The sequence below is a fragment of the Thunnus albacares genome, chromosome 10 (assembly GCF_914725855.1).
Source record: "Thunnus albacares chromosome 10, fThuAlb1.1, whole genome shotgun sequence".
Classification (NCBI taxonomy): domain Eukaryota; kingdom Metazoa; phylum Chordata; class Actinopteri; order Scombriformes; family Scombridae; genus Thunnus; species Thunnus albacares.
The window spans coordinates 21,999,802-22,018,034 of NC_058115.1; the positions used below are offsets into that span (position 1 = coordinate 21,999,802).

Here is an 18,233-nt window from a genome sequence, read left to right on the forward strand (position 1 = left end):
ATCGTCGGGAGTGATATCTCAGAAATGTAATCAATGATTAGTTTGTGGCTCTCATATCTAAACGGACTTTACATAGTGTGACAGAACTAATGATGAAGTAAAAAAGAATATTAACAGCAAAATATTTTTTGACTTCCATGTTAATTAAAAGAATGATAAAAATGAATCACACAAAAATGATTAATCATCATTATGGTTGTACATGACTATGTAATCGCTGTGTAAATGCAAACAATCACACAAGCAGTGCAGCTGGTTATCAAAACAAACAAACAAACAATATTTTACTAAAAGATTCCTCACCTTATATTTCATCTCCATCTCATCGCTTCAACCTCAGGTCGCTTTAGAAAAACATGTGTATGCCTGGTCTGAAGATGTGTGAGGTGAGCAGATTCTCACCACTCATTCTGTGTTTATAAATACCAGCTTGTGGTGTATGTATGGTTGTTGTGTGTACGCATCGTTTATGAATCTAGCCCCTGCTGTTGCTCAAGTATACAGTGCACAGTAGACGCAGGAGAGCCACGTTAGACTATCAGTGATGTGACATAATGCGTACAGTTGTAACGGCTCTATAGATCAACAGACTTGTCTTTCATATACAGTAGATTTTAACTGGAAATGCTATTAATTCTACAGGGATGGTATCTGCTCTGGCACAGAGGTTACCAAACTTTGACATGATACTGAGGTTCAAACAGTCCACTGACAAAACCTCAGAGAGATTTTGTCCTCATGATCCCGCTAAAGAGAGGACCTTAACTGTAAAATATGACTTGTTACATATAATTGGCTACTGTAGCTGAAGAGAAAACAAGGACAAATCCGTGAAAAGTTACCCGTAGCATCATTTCTCTTGATCTGCTGGGGGAAATTAGTCTACTACTCTCTTTTTTCTCTGTGGGACCCATGGGACCCCTCTCACAGACCCCCATGGGTCCCCAGACCCCACTTTTGGAACCGCTGCTCTAACGATCATCTAATACACAGCTCCATGTTTCAACTTGTACGCTGTAATTGCCCGTTGAGTCGCCCATCTGCAAGAGGACAGGTAGTTGGCCGTGTTTCATTGCTGTACTTTGCCCCACCCACCAGCAGCTCCCAGCCCTCCTGTGTAACCCCTGATTGGCTGAGGGGATTGCGGGTCCTGAGACTGAGCGCTCGGCTCGGAGCTGCGCGTCCGCCAGTGTGCACCAGTGAAGCGAGAGGAGCGCTTGGAGTCAACTGGCAACGAGTGGTGATTTCTTTTTTCTGCCTCAACCAGGCTGGATATAGGCTACTGTGCTTCTAGTTTGCTGCAGCCCAACATCAAATACGTTTTGTATATACAGTAGGCTCTTGCATCGTTTCCTCCCACTGGCTCTACATTTTCAACGGATTTTTTTGTGTTGCATGGACTAATTGTCGGGATATTTGCTGCCTTTTCCAAGTGAGATAAGGGGAAATTAATTAGTAAGTAAAAGCTTCAAGACTTGCGGAGGGGATGTAAGACTAAATCTGCTGGAAATAAAGAGGTAATCGGGACTTCAGTGATGTGATGAGACATTCCTGCAATTGCACCCCTGTTCTTTAGGCAAAGATATCCGGACTTAAGCTGTTGAATAATTTTATGACTGCAGATCCTTTTAGCTTTTTTCATCAGATGTGCAGTTTGAAAGCGTAAAGCTGCCGACCGAGGAGGAAATTTTATCACTACTTGTAATATATTACACAAAGAAAGATATTTATCCAAAATGCGACTTAAATATTTGCTGGCATCAAGGCGGAGAATTTAAAACGGACTTTTGAACCCCATTACTTCATCTGCACGGAAAATATACATTTTTGTGGACTTGCTCGCGGGAATTGTCATTTTGTGTCTATGCAGTCAGAGCATTTTTTCCTCCTTTGAGCTCACTTCAAAATGGACAGTTTCTCTTATGAGCCATGTGTAAGACCAGTTTGCCGCTTGATGAGAGCTGCACGGATTTACACGGCTAAATCACGGTTGTGAGAAGATTCAGCATGTTTTCACAAATCTGTCGTCCCCAATGTTTCGTGCGCCGCAGTAGACCGGAGGATGTGCTCTGCCTGAGAAGAGTAAAATAGGCTAAGGCACTTGTTAGAATTATAGCTTTCACACCATGATATAATTTGCATACACACGAGCTATTCGTCATCCAAACACTTTACTGGACATTTTAATGAAATGATTCATTTGGAACATTTTTCCTGTTTTCTATGACATGCATTATTGTGCGTAATTATCAAGGTCTTTATTAGGCAGAGAAAAACTCAACAGGTACAATGCAAACCAAGCAGATGGAATTAATACAATTAATTGCTGTGTTCCTCTTATTCTGTGTCGGGGCTGAGGCTGTTATCAACCTTAAATATGGAATAAACGAGGAGATGAAGCCCGGGTCAGTGATTGGAAACGTGACAAAGGACGCACTAAAGCAAGGATTTCAGATCGCACCGCAGCCCCCTTACTTACGGGTTATTTCCAATTCTGAACCACGATGGGTTGAACTCAGTCCAGCCGGAATCCTTACAACCCAAATGAAAATAGATCGGGATGTAGTTTGTCGACAGAACCCAAAGTGCATTATTTCCCTAGAAGTGATGTCAAACTCTATGGAGATCTGTGTCATCAAAGTTGAAATTGAGGATTTGAACGACAACGCACCCAGATTCCCAACGAGCCATATTGACATTGAAATTTCAGAGAATGCCTCCCCTGGTACCAGGTTTCCCCTAGAGGGGGCAAGCGATCCGGACTCGGGGATCTTTGGAGTGCAATCATATTCCATCACCCCAAATGAGCTGTTCGGACTAGAAATAAAGACCAGAGGAGATGGGTCCAAAATTGCTGAGCTTGTTGTGCAAAAATCGTTAGACAGAGAGACCCAGTCCCATTATACATATGAAATCAGCGCAGAAGATGGAGGAGACCCTCCAAAGATAGGCGCGGTCCAGTTAAATATCAAGGTAATTGATTCTAATGACAACAACCCTGTTTTTGACGAGCCCGTGTATACAGTTAATGTGATGGAGAATTCCCCTATCAATACATTAGTCATTGACTTGAATGCAACGGATCCTGACGAGGGCACTAATGGAGAGGTTGTGTACTCGTTCAACAGTTACGTCACCGAGAAAACGAGGGATGCTTTCAAAATTGACCCCAAAACCGGGATCATCACTGTCAACGGTGTTTTGGATTATGAAACAACGCAAATATATGAGATCGACGTCCAGGCCAAAGATCTAGGTCCCAACTCTATCCCAGCTCATTGCAAAGTCACAGTGAATGTGATGGATACGAACGATAACCCACCTGTCATCAGTTTACTCTCACTGAACACAGAGATGGTCGAAGTTAGTGAAAACGCGCAGCGTGGATATGTCATTGCATTAGTGAGGGTGTCTGATAAGGATTCTGGGGCAAACGGCAAAGTGCAGTGTAGGCTCCAGGGCAACGTACCGTTCAGACTTCAAGAATATGAGAGCTTCTCCACTATACTTGTTGATGGCAGGCTGGACAGAGAGCAAAAGGACACATATAACCTGACCATCCAAGCGGAGGACAGTGGCATCCCTCCTTTACGCGCCACAAAATCTTTGGTAGTCAAAGTCACAGATGAAAATGACAACCCTCCCCACTTCCTCAAGCCACACTATCAAGAAATGGTGATGGAAAACAACCTCCCGGGCTCATGTCTGCTCGCAGTCTCAGCAGAAGACCCGGACCTGGGGATGAATGGCACCGTTTCATACTCCATAGTCCCCGGTGAGATTAAGCACATGGATGTAAACACATATGTCAGCATAAACCCATCAGGCCGCATTTACTCCATGAGATCATTTGACCATGAATACACCAGGACTTTTGATTTCAAAGTGTTGGCCAGAGACAATGGCAATCCCTCTTTATCAAGTAACGCGACTGTGCGTATTGTGGTGTTGGATGTCAACGACAACACACCTGTTATGACAAACCCTCCCCTTGTTAATGGCACCGCGGAGGTTTCCATCCCAAGAAATGCTGGGTTGGGTTACATGGTAACCCAGGTAAAAGCAGACGACTATGACGAGGGGGAGAACGGTCGGCTGACTTACACCATCTCAGAGGGGGACAGGCCTTTCTTTGAAATCGACCAGGTGAACGGTGAGGTGCGCTCCACCAGGATGTTTGGAGAAAACGCCAAATCCACTTATGAGATCACAGTGGTGGCGAGAGACCACGGCAAGCCCTCCCTGTCCGCCTCGGCCTACATTGTGGTGTACCTCTCACCAGACCTGAACGCGCAGGAGTCTATTGGACCTGTCAACCTCTCCCTCATCTTCATCATTGCCCTGGGCTCTATCGCAGCTATCCTGTTTGTCACCATGATTTTTGTGGCGGTCAAATGCAAGAGGGACAACAAGGAGATCCGGACGTACAACTGCAGGTACTGACTAAATCTTGTGTGTGTGTGTGTGTGTGTGTGTGTGTGTGTGTGTGTGTGTGTGTGTGTGTGTGTGTGTGTGTGTGTGTGTGTGCGTGTGCGTGCGTGCGTGCGTCCGTGCGTCTGTGTCAGTGCATTGCTTTTGTCGTGCAGCATGTAGTAGAGGCCCGATTGTGAGGACTGCAGATGTTTCCACAGCTGAAACTGAGGTAGACGATAAACCTGACTGCTTTAAATCAGACTCGTTGTGCTGAGGCCCACTGTTCCGTGGTACGGAAACGTGATTGATTGGTTTAATCCTCCCATTGTAACCAATTGACTCATAAATATGACGGTTCAACTGTCATGTTCAATTTGCGGGCGTGTTGCCGGACAATTAACGTCCCACTGGTTCAATAGTAGTACCAGACATTTATTATTTAACGTCCACCATGGCTGATTGGCTGTTATCAACTTTAATCTTGTGTGATTATGGACAGTCATGCAGATGTACCTCTCTTTTATTCTACACCAAGAAATACTAGGAGCAACTACAAAACGATCAGATTAAATAAAAAAATAAAATAAAATAAATACATGTAAAATGTAGTTTAGATGATATAAAAACATGTAAGTAACATCATTAACCAGTTTCTTGGAAAGTAGCAGATTATTAATTTTTAGGGATCTTGCATTTAACATTCTGTTTTGTTCATCAATCTGAACATCAGCTCTGGCTTTGATTTCCCTGTGCCATATTACCACTATAAATTTACATATAGATTGGATTTGAGACTTTAACCTGAAGCTATAATCATATTTTGCTCCAAACATAATTTTGTTGATTTGAAGTTAAGTTGGGCAATTTTTCAAGCATGTAGTCATGAAAAATATTCTAAAACGGACAATATTGGTCTGATTTTTTTTCTCAATATAGATCAGAAATTCAGATTTTGTTTTAATTCTTGTGTAGTGTTTGGTTGAAATGATCACAACTTTTAAGTGTTTTTCAATATTTAGCAAATTGTAGAGCTTGGATATTGAAATTAATTCCTGTTCTCTTTTCTAGTAGCTCTGAGGAGGATTCTTCCACAAATCTACATCAGTTTAAATCGAGGCCTCAACTCTAGATTAACAAGAAGAACTTTCATCTCTTTTCAGCGTATGAACAGTTAAACGGCTATACATTTGTTTTAATTCAATACCATCTTCATCAAAACAGCTACTTCACACAATGTCATATTTTTAATGTAAGTTATACATTTTGTTCAAACATGAAACAATGATAGACAACAACAAATTCAAAATTCAAAACTGCTCTCAGTACTTTACTCTCCTAGTGTGAGCCACTCTCCCTGCTGGGTGCTTTAATCAGCACTGATGTGCTCTGCTTCTCAGTCACCACCTCGAAGATGAGGAGCAGTTATCTCCAATTTATTGCTTGTCTTCTGTCAGTTTGTCTGACTCTAAAGATTTCCCCTCCCAGATTTCAATTTGGGCACAGAGTAGAGAGACATGTTAAAATGATAAATGAAAAAGAGATGGAGTATTTTCTACCCTTGCAGCTGCCCATTTTCTTTCCTCTGAATCAAGGGGGAGCAGAATGGGGGCGGGAGCTGTTTTCAAGATGCAATCTAAAAGAAAAATGAAAAAGACAAACTACAATGGTGCTTCTTAGCCTGTGTGATTTTAGAAGCGACAGAGGATTAGAGCTGAATTTTAGTTAGGAGCAGAGGCCAGTGAGGGCTGGTATAGCAGAGACGTTCCAGACAAGACAAGAGACAGGAACAGACACATTCCAGATATTGCAATTTCATGTGTAACTATAGTTTTGTCGTACGCTTTAACAGGAAATAAACCATATGCTCCATGCTGTGAGGTTAAAAATGGCCTCTTTCAGAATTTGAAGTAATGCAGATGGTAAAAAAACATCACAAATTATATGGAATATGTCTAGCAAAGTTTGTAGTCATCACTATAGAGTACGTAGCATCTGTTCTCCTGTGGAAAACTGCAAGGCTGTGCGAAGGATGGATATTTCCCCCAGTCTGAGGATCCTTTGATAAAACATAGCTGTGTTGCTCATTTGCTCTTATTAAAGTCAAAATCCATGGTTCAAGTTCGCAGCAGCCACTGAGAGCAGCTAAATGAATTTGAATCTGCAGTTCTCCTGCACTCCGTATTGCTAGTGGGCTCTCTTGATAATGAAAGAAAAAATGGAATTAGTGTGGGTTGTGTGCTTTGAATATGTCTGCATATACCGGTAGTGCTGCTGAGTACCAGTGTGTTCTTTTGCTTTGCTTCTGTGGTTTTGGCATGTTTGCATTGTGTCTGCCTGTTTGTGACATGTCGATCGTTGAGCATGCAAATGCAAACAAACAAGGGATGACAGCTCCATTGCAAGCCAGGAGTGGAAAGTCACTTAAGTGTGCTGATCCACCCCTGGACACGGGCAATGAGACTTTGTCTGGCACCCATGGTCGAACAGCGCCCTAGCTGGCATGGCGGGAGAGCTTTTTGACCGTGTGGACAGGGGAGGGGAAGACAGAACACTGCTTTATTGAGTCTGTTCAGTTTCTTCTACTTGCGCAGGGTGGCGGAGTACTCATATGGCAACCAGAAGAAGTCCAGCAAGAAGAAGAAGCTGAGCAAGAACGACATCCGCCTGGTGCCACGTGACGTCGAGGAGACAGACAAGATGAATGTGGTGAGTTGCTCATCTCTCACCTCCTCGCTCAACTACTTCGACTACCACCAGCAGAGCCTGCCGCTGGGCTGCAGGCGCTCCGAGAGCACCTTCCTCAACGTGGAGAACCAGAACTCACGCAATGCAGCTCCCAACCATGGCTATCAGCACCCGTTCACCGGGCAGGGGCACCAGCAGCCAGACCTCATCATCAACGGCATGCCACTGCCAGAGGTGAGATACAATCCACTGTGATCTGTCCTAAATCCTTGGCTGGGCTGCTTTGGGCAAGAGGGGTTGAAGAAAAAAGGTGGGAAAGGTTTCAGTACCAGAGAAGAAACAGTCAGCTTGGTTTGATTTCCTTCATTATTAATGTTATTAATAAGTCTCCTTGATCGTGGTAAATATTAAGAGTGAAATGTTTACATTGTTTACCACATTTTAACACATCTCAAGGTCCAGTGATATTTAGCATTCCATCATAACAAAGATTATGGTGTCAATGAAATGTCTGTCTCTCATTAAGCTATTTGAAATGGCCCGTGTGACGTTATGTCAGTCAATATGAGTGGAATCCTTCAAGGCATTTCAAGAGACACTGAAGCCGACCTGTGACTGAGAGCGCTTTGCCAAGCAGAATTTGGAAGCCTGACAAAGTGGATTATTTGGCCTCTCTTACTCAACTTGTTTTTTTTTTTTTTAATTTGTGTGTGCTGAGCTATTGCAAAAAGAACAGGAGTCTGAGCACCTGCCAGATATATTGACCCAGCTAATCAGCTCCACCACACATTTTTCAGGTGCTAGCAGAAAGAATAATCATTGCTTAAATGCTTTATCTGTGTGTCGTCCATTTGGCTGCAGTGTTACAGCATGGCCACTCTGCACAGCCAGCCACTGAATTACCCTGACATACCATGCATGGCTCCAGCAGAGCAGTGAAGGTTGACTAGAAAGACTATTCAAGTTGACAGAGTGTATGCCGACCAGCTGATCTTTAGTTTATAGATTTTTGTATGTATGAACTGGTCTATTGGATTCCTTGGGCAACCTCCCTCTTTCTCTTCATAACGCACCTCTCCTTGATCCCATGGGGGGAAAGGGACATTTATGTTTGTGTGTGCAAGAGAGAGAAAATGTGCATCAGCGTTTGTGTTTGTGTAAGAATGCGTATCATCCTATAGACAGCAGCAAATAAGCTCCAGCTTCACATACGCACACACACACACACAAACGCAGACAGTTGTAATTGATGACTCCAATCTCCGTTTGACATTCAGTGAGAAGAAGGTGGGGTGAGGGGTTGGGATTGGGGGTCTTAAAACAAGAAACACAAGATGGATATTGATGTATTGACTGGATGATCCAGAGAGATCCAGGCACCGATGGATCCTGAGAGGTCAATGAGACCTACTTACAGGCATGCTGATTTACTAGGCCTGTCTGGGCCGTTTCAGAGTGAGCGTGTGTGTGAATAACACAGGTAGAGAGCATGAGACATGTTGTGGAGGGGGGGTTGTCCTTTGGTGTTATCCGGTCAGTAGGGGCAGATGTGTGGAATTCAGCAGGTACATGCAGTGACCCGTATGCTGTGATTGTGATTTGCTGGTAGGTAGTGATACGCAGGCCGTCACCTTTTCCTCAGCCAAAAAACGTGGGCTTGGACACACGTAGAAGTCAGCCGAAAAATGCAAAAGCTCCAGCAGCATCCGGTCTCTGTGGCTTAACCATCCAATAAAAGCACATTTGCCGCAGGATTAGGAGAGCCTTTATTTGTTTCAGCTAATGAAAAAGTGGAGAGGGAGACAAATAGGGTTGGAGATTGATTTTGATGATTCCATATGCAAAGCATGGCGTTGTCTTGATAGAGCTGTGTGAGGGCAGATAGAGAGATAAGGAGGGAAGAAGTGAGCACGGGTGAATGAGTCTTAGTGCCAGGTGTCTGAGCCCTGATCCACGTTTTCTCATCTTCTTAGAGGCAGTTGATTGGCTTGATAGAGGCTGGGCCTGTTTAGCATGCAGCTTCCATCGCTCTCCGCCTTGCACATGATGTTGACAAACATCCCTTTGACCCAGCCTTTGCATATTTTCCCTGGACTGAGAAAAGAGTGTGTGTGTATGAGAAACTAAGTGAGAAATAGTGGTAGCGAGAGCATGCCTTACCCCAGCGCCACAACAGTTGTCATTGTTTTCTTTCCTCCCCATTGTGACATTTGCAAAATACAGACGCCCTACAGTATGTACAAATGTTGCTCTTAAATAAAAAATGTTTTCAGTCTAATTACAATGCCATTTATAGCGCACACAAACAGCAGTGAAATGACTGATAATTGCTTTGCTACAATGAGCAAGCTCAGGCTTGAAACTACTTGACTCCACAAGTCCTCAATCCATATCCATTTGACTGGCTAGGACACACGAGTGGTGGCACTGTTGTGATTACTAAAGCTGCTTTGTCCCCAAAAAAAATGTTTTCATCCTGAGGACAACCTCATCAGGGCACAATGATGTCTCTGTGTTTGTTTATTTTCCAAACATGTAGTTTAAAATTATCACATCCATCAGAATGTGATGGGCTCGTGTCTATTTGTAATTAATGTGTTTGATCGATGCGAGGTTCTTCTCCATTGTTATTGTATGTGGGGCAGTGAGCATCCAGCTTATGTCAGAGCAGCCGGAGTAGAGCTTTTCCTGCTCCACACAACGCATGCTGGCACACGCACACACACACACACAAATACACAGACACACAAACAGATCAGACTTGGCCAAGATAACAGTGACAGGTCTCCCCAAAGGCCTCATACCTGCAATTGCATTGTGTATATTGTATTCTCCCTTGTGAGAATATGTACCAGTATGTACGTCCCTGAACATCCCTGTCCATTGTTTTGAAAAGCATCAGCTGTGAGATGTTTGTTAGACCTGCCTGTGGTAGCACTAATATGAACGCTCACAGGAGAATAGAGCTGTCTTCCATGGCTTAATTATAGTGAATCACTTGGTGGGGGAGACAATTATACAGTAAAGGAATGGCCTTTGGCTAGAATGTGTTTTTGAATTTGTAATGTGTACTAAGGCTTCTCACACCTGTGATTCCAGATAATGAGCATAGCAGGAAAAATAAGTTATCTTACTTTATCGATTAGCCTTATTCGGGTAAGAGATTGCAGGTTTTGCTTTTACACAGGTGATAAATGAATCAGAAAAAGGTGATAAATTAGATAGAAAGAAGAGGTTGGTCTTGGCACTACACGGTGTAAAATGTTCAGTATGCGGTGGTGAGCGCGCTTCACAAGTTTAGTTAATTGATAATCAATGCAATCATCCTCCAGATGCTCTCTGCACCGTTTCCTTAAAGATACTGTAGCTACACAGGTTTCATCGATATTGTATTGTGATGTATGCCACCATGTTCAGGTTTAGATCCTGACAAATGAGAAATGGATGTACGTTTTGTGTTTGTTTACTCAGCTCTCACAGTCAATCAAAGGACCTTAAATGAGAAAATGAAAATTGAAACAAAACAACTGACAAGGTATCTCAGTGCACCAGTCGTTCTGTTTTTCCCTGTTAGTAAGGAAGACGTTTTGATATTGATGTAGGAGAGACAACAGGGAGTGGTTCCAGCGAGGCTGCACATCCCTCGCTATCACTTCACATCAGGACAATATGCATGGGAGCATTCAAACGTGTCATATTGAGCATGCAAAGTAGATGTTATGCTGTCAGCGCATGCTACACGTGTTGAAACTGCCAATCTCCCCCCACACACGTACTCATGAATACACACGCACACACAATATTTCCTTTGGAGTGTCACATTTATTTGAAATATGGACTGTGACATTATCATTTACATCATTATGACCGACTCAGAAATCTCAGAGAAGGAGAAATGAGAGGCATAACCCAACATTTTCGATAATCAAACGTGATTTTGCATTGAAAGTACTCTCTTAATGTTGTTTTGATATTGTCATCATTTCCTGGTGTTTAAGATTTGGTTAGCTATAAAGGCTAATCATATTTCCTAAATAAAAGAGTTTCTTTCATTTGAGTGTTAGATTTTATAGGACAGTTCTAGTGTTATTTGGAAATTTACATCAGATTTTTTTCCTCAATGTAGGCTTTTCAGTATTTTCCATCATCTTAGCACCTTTTCAAATTAAATTAATTGTTAATTAATTGTAAAAATGATTTGAAGGTCAAGAGCATAATGCAGATCTTTTACAAATGTGTAAAACAAAGCTTCTCTTTCCATTTATATTCACAGACAATAGCTGGTAGGAGCATTTATCTTTGGTGTGTTAGTTGATCTGAAAAGGCTGTGATTGACAGAAAGTAACCATGGAGATCATCATCTGTTGGTTGAAAGGAAAATTGGGAAAAGACAACATGGAAAGCAAAGAAGCAGAGCGTGGAAATAAAACTCTTGTCTCGTCTCAGCTCTCACGTCATCGCTGAATGCACACATGAATACAATTGGAAACACTTGGCCGAGACTTATTTTAAAATGTAAAAGTTCATTGCCTGATATTAATTTTTGCAGTGTATGACTATTGGCTTTCTATTCACAGTTTTCAATGCCATTTGAAAGTGAATAGTAGTGAATGAGAATTTCAGCAAAAACTAATTGAAAAATGTCCTCCGTCAGAGTCTACACATTTAAAACATGGTGAGCATTAAAATGACATAAATGGGAGAAATCAAATTACACTTTTTGGGAGGAAGAGTAGCAGTTCAAACCAATCCCTATTTACTCCCAGAGTATAAGAGCCATAATCACACTTTATGGCTAGATACCAATTGTCTCTATATTAAATATAGGCTAATTGTAATGATTGAATAACCAGTTTAATCATTCTGTCTTAACTATACAGTAAAAGACGTTAAGGGGCATATAGCCAATGTCTTGATAATAAGCTTTATGCTCCGATGATACAGAAACTTCAGCTCTGTGTCAAAAACGTAGAAAAGATTAATCATGATGGGAAAGGCACAACAGCTACACAGATATTGTGCAATAAGGGAAGGGATACATGACTGTTTGAACTTAAAAGTCAGTGTTTTATTTATTTATATTTTGATGCGTCGGAAGAGTGGGGGAGGTGTATGTTGCATTCTTTAAAGTCTCCTCCTTTCAAAGGATTTTGAGAACGAATCGTTTCATCTCCAAAAGCTTCAGATGCGCACTGATTGAGTGGCAGATGAACCTGTTAATTATTTAGAGAGGTTATTCGTAAGGCAGAGACTTCAGAAATGCTCCACTCTTCAAGTGTCAGTGTTTATAAGGTGAAATAAAGCCTTGTCTGTCAGAAATAAATTAACAGTGTGACAGTGATGTACTCGGTGCCCTCTTATAACATCTCTCATTTGGTCCCTCCTGTCGTGTTTAACACTCAGAATTCGTGGAGCTGTAGGGTGATTTAGTGACATTACTCAACAAGATGGTTTTCACTTCATGCACAAACAGTGCTAGTTTTACACTTGGTTGGGTTTTTATAGCCTTGACCCTAACCCGCACCACCCCATCACTACATGTCAGTCTCGATGTTGCAGAGGTACAATGAAATGACATAACAACCCCAGGCAGCCAGTCAGAACTGTCCGAGCCCGCCGGGTTGCCACCCTCTTGTTGGGATCAGAGCATCCAGCCAAAGAGCTTAAGAGTCAAAACACATGAGTGACGATGTCTGACGTTCACATGTCACTGTATGTGTCCTAAACACATGTGACTGCTAAGGAGCATACAGAGGGAGTAATACTGTAGAGAAACGGCAGGGCCTGGAAAAACAAGGAGAGACAGAGAGGGAGAGAAGAGGGGAGAGAGGTCTATTTATAGAATGCCAATGATTTTCCACAACCTATCGCTACTGCCTGAAACATGTTATTTTTCTCTGTAAAATGTGGTGTTAAGATGAGGAAGGGATTTTATTGCACAAACCATATCAACCCCCACAGAAAGCAATAATGTCACTTTTCTATGTTAGCACAATATATTTTGTTCTTTCTGAAAAAACAAATATTATGAGTATTTCAATGTACCTGCAAACATGGATGGTGGTATTACCAAAAGACAGTGATTCAAGTATAAGTTTTGAGTTTTGCACCGACTTCATTTCCTTAAAATTGTCAAATGGTTGAGCAAACCTGAGAACGTCAGCAAATGAAATATGTTACAACATGGCATCTGTAAGCAGTTTTAAGCACAGATTGCAACAGTAAAATCTTATGGTACCAATCTACTTAATCATTCATCCAGAGATAATTATACTTGGTTCAAGACGACAGACCCGAAAAGGAGAATATATTTTACTTGCATTTAAAGCTGTATCATGCAGAAAGAATTTGAGATTAAACATCAAAGGAAGGGGATTTTATGTGGATAAGTCAAAGATAGTCACATAGTGGTCTTTCAGCACTTTATGTTAAAAGATTTTTTACTCGGCACGTACCTAAATGCAAAAATGGTATAATGGCATTGGCCTTAGGTTGATAGGTCCACCCGTAAATGGGAGAAGGCTAAATGGAGTGAGGGAAATGGACATAGTGATGATGTTTATCGCTTGGGAAGGGGACATCATTACGCACCTTGTTAAGCCCTGCAAGCATTGCTGCGTGGACGTAATTACCCATTTAAATGAGTTTCCAGTGGCATTGTTTTTTTATTTCTTGAATTAAGCTCTCTGACACAAATATGCCGCATTGTGTTTTCTTTCATGGAAATCCTTGGACTCTCTCAAGTCCTAACCAAGAGCAAGTTAATGTGTGGAAATATACCATCAAGCAAATGATGGTAAGGCATTTGAAACAACCATTTACAGCTGTTCACACTTTTTTTTTTTTTTTTTGCTAAATGTGTTTGTCAAATTCAAACAAACACAATTTTAGTAAGGAGCAAAGTAAGTTACTGTTTTTAAGTTGTCTAATAAGACCAAATAAGTCTCAAGAAAAGTTACTGTATGTCAAGGGAAGGCTCCGGGAGAAGAAGAAAAAATAACCTCATCTCTCATTAATGCAGAATTTGCTGCCCATGGTCGAAAATGCCTGTAGTTACATTAATATAGGATAGAAAAGGTCAGCCTACATATTAAAAAACACAAACCCCAAGACTTGTTATGGCCAGGAGAGAAATCTATTTGCAGTGGAAGCTCACAATACTATTTGCTCTGTCATATCCAGTGAGGAATGTGTCCATCCCTGCCCCTCTGGCTTAGTGAATATTAAAACAGAAGCATTTCTACAACGTGTATCAGCATTCACTGTAAGAAAACATTGACACTTCTTCAATATATTTGTCAGGTCTTGCAGATAAGAACATTACACAATCAGTCTTTTTTTTTTTCTTTTACCTTTTCTGATTTGTTATGGAACAACAATATTTTTCACCAAGTAAACCAAGTGAGAAAAAAGTAATTACAAAAATCCAGTAATGACCATTATGATTTGCATGCTAATGTTATCCAAATATGGAGAGAAGAAAGCTATTAATTAAAATTCATGGATATCAGACATTTTTAACTTCCCTGTCTTTGTTGAACCTTGGGTCACCCGACTTGTTGCCACATTGCTGAGAGAGTTCCCAGGGCTTTCTCCTGAGTGCTGATCCTATGCTTTTTTTTTTTTGAATGACAGGGAAATGGGGGAGGGATTCTGTGAAACAACAATACTCGCTGTGAACAGAAACTTTTCCAAGCAGCCAGCTCTGACACCAGGGAAGAATGACCTTTCCAAGTGTCCTGTTTTTTGCCTAAAACAAAGAGGAAGCAGGAGGATGTTAGTTAGCATTTCCCCCATCAGATTAAATGTCAGCTTCTGCATGCATAATTGTAGAATGAAAAGGAGGGAGACTTGAAGTGAACCAATTTGCTGGTGGATAGATGAATCCTGAGCTTAGCTGCATTGCAGATATGTCACAGTACTTTTGGCGCTGTCTGATTACACTTCACTGTTTTAATTGTCCTTATATTTGGATCTATATGTTAAGCGCTCCACTTGGCTACACAGTAATTGTAACATCGGGTGAAACTTAATTTAGCTGGGAAAAAAAAAGACTTATGACTGTGCCACATGTCTACTTTTTTAAAGAGCAGAGAAAAGGAATTTAAGGAAGGCAGAGCAGACAAAAGGGGGCAAACGTCATTGTATTACACACACAAATACTGCATTATACCTTTGTTTTGTTTGCTTCAGTGGTAGAGCAGCCTTTCCTGTTTCTCCCCTCCTTTCATTTGAGCAAATTCATACGGCGCTTTTGTTTCTAGACATAAACCTGGATTTGCATTAGGGAGTGCATGTATGGGATGTTTGATGAGCGCAGAGGCTGTTGGCAGGCAAGCCACTATAGCAGCAATATCGGTCGCCTCAGAGGCATGCAGTAGTACGGCTAGAAGAGCAGCAGGGTAGCGTAATTGTGCATTGTTCATCCACAGAACAGAGACAGAGCATGTAATGAGCTGTAGCATTTTCACCCAGCCAGCCTAATGGGCTATGACCGAGTATAGGCCTCTCAGAGCCCTCGCATTCCCTCTGCCCTGTATGGTCAGTGTCTTTTCTCCCATTCTCCCCTTTTTCTATGCATCAACCATTCCTTCACCCCTGTTATCCCCCTCCTTTATCTCTGCTCCCTTACCCATTGTCCCCCTGTCTGAAGAGATGGTGGGACCCCTAATGTGTTCAGTGTGTGGCTCCTTTTCTCATTCATGATGTCTGTAAAGCTCTAAGCAGTCAGTCTGATTCGGCCTGACATAAATCAGAATAGCTCATTGATGGAGCGCCGTATGCAGTGTGATTACATTAAAAATCCAAACACAGCATACAAATAAAAGTTCAGGAGGAGAATTTGCTGATGTTAGGTGTAGGGGATTTGTTGTTAGAAGTCTGCTCATTTTTCTATCAAAGACTGTTTTGCATTTTGATTATCTAGGTTTCCTGAAAGCAATTCAGGTAGGCATGTTTTGCTCGGGTTTGTTTTCCTGGGATTAGGGCTTTTCAGAAAGGACCCAGGCATATTATTTACACCCATATCTAGTTTCCAGGGGGGCGGGAAACCATTTCTTTACTTGAGTGATACCAGTTCAAGTTGGGAAGACAAGAATGTGTGCCAGGGAATAGATTAGATATCTACTCTGGGCTGTGCACAGAGGACAAAAACACTACTAATGATAATAGTTATGATTGCCTTGCAAGGGAATTGATAACGACTTCACTCATCTCTTTGTGCTCTCTTACGGCATCAGAAAACAATATTCAGGGTTCAGTCTGTGTCTGGCTGCGGAGCACAAAGGGACGTCAGTTTTGACTTTCCCCTCACGCCCACCATTTGACATACCACAGCACAGGCGGCCAAGTTAATGAATGAAAAGCACTTGGCCTCTGTAGGACTGTTCCAAGTGCAGTACTTTCTCCAGTAACCTCCTTAGTTCAAGATTACTCTCCTGCACTATTTGAGAGCTGTTCCCAGTTCAGTCTTATGGGGAGCCAGTGAGTAGGGGAGGTAGCATGTCTATACTTGTTAAAAGGGAGATTACTTATAATCTTTAATAACAGGGGTTGGCTGCTCCTTTGGTGAGCACAGCAGGAAGGTCACTGTGGAGCTGAGTTGGAGTACTCTTATGTATGTGTAGGGACTGTAACATCAAAGCAAGCTGTAAGGACTGTTACTAATGTATTGCCATATATAATACTGTACATGCAAGCACATGCATGCACACATGGAGACATGAAGACACAGTTTTAGTTAAAATCATTCTTTGGAACCTTTTTCGTGGATCATCAAAAGAATATTAGTGTAGTGCTATTAGTGTTAAAAATACAATGAGAAAATATTTTGGAAAATTACCTTATTTGCATTCTCAACGAGAATTTGAGGAGAAGATTGCTCTGCGATATGTTTAGTCTAGCTGAAAGCAGAGGGAACAGTTAGTTTCCTAAAATGGTTGAATATTCCCCTAAAACAAACAGTTGAAAATTTGTTTAAAGTTTTTTGTTTTTACACTTTGGTTTTTGTACGGATTAATCAAACAAAATATAACGTTATAATTAGTGAGCTTTATCGATGCTGGAATGTATGTTTTATTTACCTTTGGACCGAGACGGGCTAGCTGTTTCCAGTCTCTGTGCTAAGCTAAGCTAATGGGCTGCTGGCTGTAGCCTTATATTTTGCATACAGACATGACAGTGGTATCAATATTTTCATCTAACTCTCAGCAAGAAAGTGAAGAAGCATGTATCCCAAATGTCAAACTATTCATTTACCTTGTTGTTGTGTATATTTGTATTTAAATTGTCTAACCCAGAAAAAAAAAGGAGAATCCAGTCTCAGTGGTACCCAGCAGTCTATGTTTTTCATTCTGGCCAAAATATTACCATCCTAAATGTTAATGTGAGGCTGGCCTCGTTTTGTTTTTGTATGATAGGACAGCGGACAAAATACCAAGAGTGGTGGGGGAGAACGGACATGGGAGTGGTGTTCTGACTTTTCATTTGTTCGCAACCCAGTAATGATTATTTTAGCCTCTAAGCCCCAGATTTGGCCTTGTTTTGCTGTGGGAAGCAGTGTCAATGGGGACAGGGCAGCCTTGCCCTGGCTGAGAAGCTTGTCTGTGGCTAAGCTGGTTGGCAGAGAGAGTCAGGTACACAGCATGGAAGACATTTTGAGCTCAGTCACAGGAGGTCAGCTCGGAAGGAGAAAGAGGAGCGAAGGGCAGAATAATCAGTTTAGGTAGGAGCAGATAGAGTTTGGCTACTGCTTTACCGTGTTTGCTCGCGTGGTGGCTAAGTGAGAGCGTTTTCTAATTATAGACCTCCATCGTTTGCCTTGTTAGTAGCGCTGGTAACAAGCCAGTCCCCAGCTTGCATGAGCAACCGCAGAAAGCTGACTTTTGGTTTAATTTGGAGGACTAGCTATAATCCAGACTAAGTCTTTTAAAGCTGAAGCCCCCTCCCTCCTCCCACCACTGTTGGATTACGGGAGTGTCTTTAAAAGGATAAGGACCTGCTTATCACTGCTTCCCTCAACACTTGTTTGGGACTTCAGATGTGGGGGAGGATGGTTTGTCATCACCCAATGTGGCCAGTGTGGATATGAGTCATAGAGATTAGGCATCTGACAACTGAGATCAATGATAATCACA

At 41.8% G+C, this 18,233-nt stretch overlaps 1 protein-coding gene across 4 annotated transcripts in view; it reads left to right on the forward strand.

Moving 5' to 3' along the window:
- Positions 1–1,175: 1,175 nt before the first annotated feature.
- pcdh19 (protocadherin 19) overlaps positions 1,176–18,233 on the forward strand; it is a 54,235-nt gene continuing 37,177 nt past the window's right edge. Inside the window, exons 1-2 of one of the 4 annotated variants that reach the window (XM_044363987.1) lie at positions 1,176–4,436; positions 6,987–7,119. In XM_044363987.1, coding sequence (XP_044219922.1) covers positions 2,290–4,436; positions 6,987–7,119 — 2,280 coding nt within the window. In that variant the 5' untranslated portion in view covers positions 1,176–2,289. Of the gene's footprint in view, positions 4,437–6,986; positions 7,333–18,233 lie in introns of all 4 variants that reach the window. The other 3 variants (XM_044363988.1, XM_044363985.1, XM_044363986.1) reach the window with 3 other exon arrangements.